Here is a 7,181-nt window from a genome sequence, read left to right on the forward strand (position 1 = left end):
TTTCAGCGAAGATGTTCATCGTTCAAAAGGTGCGGCAGCATCCAAAATTGATTAAAAGTGAGCGAAACAAGATAAAATAATTCATGATCATATTCAAAAGGAATATCGCTGCGCAAAAACAAATCTAGATTCAGTCTGACGGCCGATGGCCACATTTGAAGACGTGTCGCAGAAAAATCCAGATAACCCAAACTTGTGAGTAAATCTTATTCGAATCTTTATATTTCGCGCTGTTAACATCTCGGTATAGTTTTTGATTAAAATAGAATTCAAGCAGTTTTGGTTAAAGACCTTGAAAATACCCACTTTTATCAATGCTACGAAGTTTATTAGTAGAAGCGCTTTAACAAAGTGCAAGGCATGTTGTGCCGTCTCAGGATAATGAGGTTCAATTACGGCTTCAATTAAGTGGCTAAGAAATGTAAACACTTAAATGCGCAAAATAATTATTTTCTTTTATCGCAGATAAACACTTGCAGCTAACAGTCAAGGTCAAAACATCAACATGCCACACCATCGAAACGAGATTATAAAGTAAGCGATTTTAGTTATTTAAAAAAAAACTATGAAATGCACGCCTATTATAGATGTGTGGAATTTTTTTGCAATATTTTATCTTTATTTTATTAACGACCATTTAGTTGAAAGTTAAAAAAACCGTTATTAGGCTTGTCAAAATGCATCCATCATAATATTGTAGTCGAAAACGATTTATAAAAAAGGGGAATTTCGCCAGCCTCCACACAAACGCAAGAAAAGTAAACAGTTTTCAAGCCCATAATTATTTGATTATTTTATCGGCATAAGAAACGCACAAAAAACTGGTTTCTAATAAATAATGCAAACACATAACAAATGTCTGTCGATTACGTCATGCCATCCTATACAGTGCCCGATCATATTTGTTGGTTTTAAATCTTTTTATTTTATTTTTTCATATGTTTTTTCGGTATTCTTTCAATGGTAACGATATGTGTGATGCGTGTTGAGGATCGAGTTTTTTTTTGTTGAAGATATTTATTTATGATTGAAATTCCGGTTGAATGTACTATACAATCATGAAAATAATAAACAGGCACATAGACATCTCGAGAACTTTTTACATGAACTTGACATAGTGAATGATGACAACCAGCAATTTAAACAAGTTTTTCCCTTTCTTCTTCTTTTGCTTCGGTTCGATAATTTTTTTCCATCGATTCGTATTGGACAAAAATAAAGTGAATGCAAAATCGAATGAAAAAATTTGCTAATTTGATTAAGAATTGAAAAAAAAAGAGAAAGAAACAGAAAAAACGTCATTCAAACTTGAATATCTTTATCGACCTTTGAATAAATCAGTTGAAACAAAAGTGATGATAAATGTTAATTGATGTATGTAAACCATTCCAACAGAGAATCACAATCATGTTGCCAGCGTCGAACATTGCTGGAGAAAATACTGATTGGAATTGTTATCTTAGCCGCGATCACCATTTTCGCACTCTGTCTATCGCTCTACGTGGTGAACATGCAAAAAGAAGGTGTGTCATTTTTGAATTATTTTCTTTTTAAATCGTTTCTGAAATGCGTTTCTATTTGATTAAAATAGATTACAATAAAAAAGCACAAGCTGAAGCATTACGAAGGTTTCGTTCAACAGAACAGTCCGGTGGAAATGTACAGGGATTTTATCCAAAAACTGAACCAGTCACGCAATGGCGAGATGGACAAGCGGAACCCGAACAACTTCAAAAAGATAACTTCCAACCACAATTAGACTCTAGATCCGATGTACAGTCAGCTGAGTCAAACAGTGCAGATGCACATCCAGCTCAATCGCAAAGATTACCATCTGTTATTGGCGGGGAAGATGCATCACAACAAAAACCGGCACCGATGTGCGAATCACGGGGTTGCGTTCAGGCTGCATCGAATATGCTCAGCCAACTTGATTCGGCGATAGACCCTTGTGAAAATTTCTATGAGTTTGCCTGTGGCAATTTCATCAAAGAAACTATGGTGCCAGAAGATAAGGTGTCCCTTGACCCATTTGATAGAGTTCGTGACTTGTTAAATGATCAATTGAAAACAATTATAAATGAAGCACCACAGCCACATGAAGCAAAACCATTTAAATTGGCCAAAAACTTTAATGTGGCATGTTTGAATACAACGAACATCGAGGCACAAGGCATTAAACCATTAGCTGACATTTTAGAATCGTATGGCGGATGGCCGGTGGTCAAAGGTGATTCATGGTCGGACACAACATGGGATTGGGTTCAAACAATCAGAAGATTCAGACGCATGGGATTGTCTACATCGATGATCTTCCTCCTCAATATGAATGTTGATTTGAAAAATTCAAAACAACGCCAATTATATGTAAGTCGTATAAGACAAAGAATGGATTTTTATTGTTGGAAAACTGATAATAATTCTACAAATCCATGTTTCATAGATTGACCAACCTGAGTTGGAATTGGGCCGAGAATATTTGCTGAAAGGATTTGAAGAAAAAGCAGTTGTAGCTTATCACAAATTTATGGTTGACAATGCTGTTGTATTCGGTGCAGATAAAAACCGAGCCGAAGAAGAAATGAAAGAAGTGGTTGAACTTGAAATTAAACTTGCGATGGTAAGTGTGTCTTCTATTCCGCAATTAGATTTATTATTATTTTGATTCCCGAAGTCATTGAACATTTATTGCGTGTAGATTTCACTTCCACGTGAAGAACGTCGTAATGCCAGTGCATTATATCATCCAACATCAATTAAAGAATTACAAGAAAAATATCCATATTTGCAATGGTTGGACTACATAAATTCATTGATGCCAAGCACATTACAAGTTGATGAGAATGAGGTTTTAAGTGATACAGTGCCGACATTCTTCGAAAAATTGGGCGATGTTCTGAGCTCAACGCCAAAACGTACAATGGCAAATTACTTCATATGGCGTATAATTTTAGCAACATCTGGAGCAACTACAAACGAATTATTTAAACATAAAGTACAATTTTATAAAACCGTGTACGGTTTGCAAAGCGAACAGCCACGTTGGAAAGACTGTATTCAAATAACGTCTGAGAGGTGAATGTTCATTTGCAATTTAATATATTGTAAACAATTTTATAAATGAATTGAACACATACTGACCAAAATCGCATAATTTTTTTTTTCATTGTAGTTTGCCAATTTCTGTAGGCGCACTCTATGTAAAAAAATACTTTAGCGATGAATCACGACAGGCCGCCATTGAATTGGTGGATAATATTCGCGAAGAGTTCATTAACATTTTGCATGAAATTACATGGATGGATGAAAGTACACGTGAGGAAGCTATAAAAAAGGCAAAAGCACTTACACAACATATTGGCTACCCCAATGAATTGGCCGACAACAATAAACTTGAAGAATACTACCAAGATCTCGAAATTGAACCCGACAATTTACTCTTGAATACGCTACGAATAAATGTATTCAATGCTGACCACTTATTTGGTAAACTACGTTTACCTGTCAACAAAACAGATTGGGAAACTCACAGCAAACCCGCCGAAGTAAATGCATATTATGCAGCGCTCGAAAACAGCATTCGTACGTTTTATTAAATTAAATACTACAATCAAACGATGAATAAGTCCCATTGCAATTTAATGCACACATGTGTTTGTACATATTTTAGAGTTCCCAGCTGCAATCTTGCAAGATGTATTTTTCTCAGTGGATCGACCACGCTACATGAATTACGCAGGCATCGGAAGTATCATAGGTCATGAAATGTAAGTGGTTTTTTTTTATGCTGCGCCGTTCATACAACTTTATAATATAAACTCTTTTAGAACGCACGGTTTTGACGATCAAGGTCGACAATTTGACTTGGGTAAGCATGAAACAAAGCAAATGTAGCGAAATTTTTTTAGTTTAATAACTGGGTGCATTTTCGATTTGGTTTAGATGGAAATCTTCGCGTTTGGTGGGATGAAGAAACAAACAAAAAATTCTTGGAAAAGGCTCAATGCATCATCGAACAATATGGAAACTATACAGATCTGTCAACAAATCTTTCGGTAAACATTAGTCAATTCAAATACGCTTGAAAATAACCAATATACTTCAATTGAAAATTAAAATGAATCATTTTAGCTGAATGGCGTCAACACGCAAGGAGAGAATATTGCCGATAATGGAGGTGCAAAGGAAGCATACATTGCTTATAATAAATGGGTGGAACGCAACGAAGCTGAACCAATATTACCAGGATTGAACTCTTACAACCAGAATCAATTGTTTTGGATTTCATTTGCACAGTCGCGGTGTACGGTTGCACGCGAAGAGTTCACCAAAAATAAAATTCTTACAGGTCAACACGCACCCAATGAGTATCGTATCATCGGTGTTTTGAATAACATGCCTGAATTTGCATATGATTTTAACTGTCCCGAAGGAACAAAAATGAATCCAGCCAAAAAATGTAAAGTTTGGTAAATCAAATGACACACGGATTGTAACAATCAATGTTTCAACTAAAAAAAAAAAACAAATTCGACGATCCCACGTTGAATTAAAGTCATTTTCTGTTAAACTGAATTATTGTTTTACTCGAAATAAAATCAATGAATATATTTGTGGTAAAGATACTTGGATGTTTCTTTTTGCATTTCACATTTTATTCCGAATTCAAGGAAAATATTTCATCAAAATTGTCCCTTCGAAAAAAAATGTTGTACAGGAAAGTAAAAAAAAAATTGAGGTCAGGAAATTTTGAATACGTGGCCAGAAAATAAGCGAATAGGAAAAAAGAGCAAAAATGTCAATAATTGATTTGAAATTGACATTTGGTAAAAAATACATCGTCAAAATGAAATAAAATATTCAACTGAAAAAGTTCGACAATTTCTCGAGAAATGAAGTGATTTGTTTGCTTCTTAAAAGCTGAATTACCAAATTTATAATTGGAATTACCATTTTCTCAAAATAAAGTCAGTGATTATAATGTTGAATCGTTTTTATGTTAGTATGTGAGGATGATATTTTTCATTTTTCCTAGTACATACAATGTAGAAATGCCAACTAAAAAGGCAACACGCATCAAATTAGCTTCATTGCACACAATTTTATGTGATGCATTTTCTCCATCTCCCATCCTTTCTTTTCTGCATGGCGTTTGGTATATAGAGAGAACAGAGATTATGCCCCCCCATTAAATGCAAATTAATTGCGAAAATTGGAAGTTTTATTAATATTTTTTAAAGATTTTATTGCATGTTATAGAGCAGAAAAAAGGTAATCAATTTGAAACCGTTTTTTAGCCCATTTGTAAAGCTGCTCCGATAAAAAAAGCATTTAGATAATAAATGCCGTTTAGTTGAGTTGAGTAAAGTGTAGAAGATGCTTGCTGTGCTTAAGCTGTGATTGCTGCTGTGCATGCGATAATTAAAAGATCTAGTTGTTTATACAGCAATCGCACTTATTACGTATTTCATCCGTTTTTATGATATCATTCAAAGTAAACTAGACTCAGTGAGCTTCATTTCATGCCAGCACACATCATCATGTCGGCCGTATAGATAAGCTTATAAACTTAATTTTTACGTAAGATTTTCGTTTTTATTAGTGTTCTGTTTTCTTCTCTCTCTCTCTCTCTCATTTCTTACATTTCTTACATTTTGTGGAAAATATCGTCTTAAGACGTGCGCAATCGGAAAAGATGAAACAAAATGACGCCACACATTAGCATCATGTGGTGCGTATAAAAGACGAAGACACGAAATGTCAAATGAATTTGAATTTATGAATGGCCAATAATTTATTTTGAGAACTAAATTTATTTATCGATGTCAGTAAAAACAAGCACGACACCGATAAACGATTTGGGCGATAGACATCTCATCATTTTATAACCACATTAAATCATTGGAATAGGCATCTATCGTCTTTTATTGACTTTAACGCGAATTCGTCATTGTTTCTGCATCATCATTTTCATTCGAAAAGCAAACCGATGATGACTGATCAATCAGCAATTCTTAGACAGATTGAAAAAAAAAATATATTGAACGCGAAAAAAAAAACGTATAATGCATCATACGCAACTACGTAACAGTGCGTAACGCATATTTGCCATCCATAACCGAAACCTCATCTGCATTTTCGCGATATGAAATGCAAATTCTCCTCTGTCTTACTCAATCGCCTGGCCAGCTTCACTTAATGAATTTGTCTGTGCGCGCGTGCGTGTGTGTGCATGTTGTGCGAGTGAAAAATCTTTGCAGCTTGTGGCTCGTGGAATTTTTGTTCATTAGCTCTTTTATGAATATGGAATATGTAATTTCCCATAAAATTATGAATTATAAACTAAAATTAAAAGCATGATAATCGTTTGAATGCGACAAATGTTTGACTGAGAGCCAAGCACGTCGATGGAAGAAAAATGAAGAACACATTTATTAATTCACATGCAAGCACCGCATTTGTTTTTAATTGATAACCATTTTTTCTGTCTTTTAAACAGGAATGGCGCAAACATGCAACTCTATGTGTAAAAAAATTTCTTCTTTCGTTTTCAATCTTTTTTGTCTAAAGAGACCGGGCTCTGACGTTCGCTCAATCAAATGATGGTTATTAAGTGGTTTTAGTATACAATTTTGTGATCTAATGAGTATAATAATTTTTACATTTTTAAAATCTTTCACATTCAAAATATTCCTGATGCCAAACAATTTATGACCTCAATTAAAAACAAATGCCGACATAAACACATTTGCACTCAAATACGTGCCATGCACCTGAGTAAGACGCCAAACGATTATCTGCAATTTTCTTTTCGACCAAAGGACTTCGACACATGTTGAAATAACAAAATTCACTCCAACATTGATTGTTTCGCATGTAAATTGTGTCTTATTGTCTTAATTTTCACACATACACACACACTTTTCATTTTCATGTTTTTTTTTAATTGCTTGTACAGCCAAAACAATAGATCACAACATCATTAAACGGTTTACATGGTGCGAACGATGTAAAAAAAAGATATAAAGTCCATCACATGGTGTGTATGTGCTGCGAAAAATAACTAAATCAGTAAATCTTTGCAATGTGACAGCCCAAACAAAATGCACACTTTAAAAATTGTGACGCCTTCGATGTACCACCAACGGAACTGGAAAGCGCAATGAATGAAGAAAAATAAA

General features: G+C 34.4%; 1 protein-coding gene across 1 annotated transcript; it reads left to right on the forward strand.

The window, feature by feature from the left end:
- The first annotated feature begins 16 nt into the window (after nucleotides 1-16).
- On the forward strand, nucleotides 17-4,625 carry LOC116339801 (neprilysin-2-like). Its single transcript, XM_031765853.1, has 11 exons — nucleotides 17-195; nucleotides 466-534; nucleotides 1,396-1,523; nucleotides 1,592-2,367; nucleotides 2,444-2,620; nucleotides 2,699-3,075; nucleotides 3,173-3,582; nucleotides 3,671-3,767; nucleotides 3,828-3,868; nucleotides 3,943-4,055; nucleotides 4,132-4,625. The coding sequence occupies exons 2-11, from the start codon at nucleotides 506-508 to the stop codon at nucleotides 4,471-4,473; spliced, it is 2,490 nt and encodes an 829-aa protein (XP_031621713.1). The 5' UTR covers nucleotides 17-195; nucleotides 466-505; the 3' UTR covers nucleotides 4,474-4,625.
- Nucleotides 4,626-7,181: the final 2,556 nt, after the last annotated feature.

Source organism: Contarinia nasturtii, unplaced genomic scaffold (assembly GCF_009176525.2).
Source record: "Contarinia nasturtii isolate CC-2019 unplaced genomic scaffold, AAFC_CNas_1.1 Cnas_scaffold_533, whole genome shotgun sequence".
NCBI lineage: Eukaryota > Metazoa > Arthropoda > Insecta > Diptera > Cecidomyiidae > Contarinia > Contarinia nasturtii.

What these genes read in the sequence shown, in the direction of transcription:
- LOC116339801 (XM_031765853.1), top strand. Translation starts at nt 506, where the DNA reads ATGCCACACCATCGAAACGAGATTATAAA. An exon ending in CATCGAAACGAGATTATAAA is followed by an intron (nt 535 to 1,395) that starts GTAAGCGATTTT and finishes CCATTCCAACAG; the next exon opens with AGAATCACAATCATGTTGCC. An exon ending in ATCTGTCAACAAATCTTTCG is followed by an intron (nt 4,056 to 4,131) that starts GTAAACATTAGT and finishes GAATCATTTTAG; the next exon opens with CTGAATGGCGTCAACACGCA.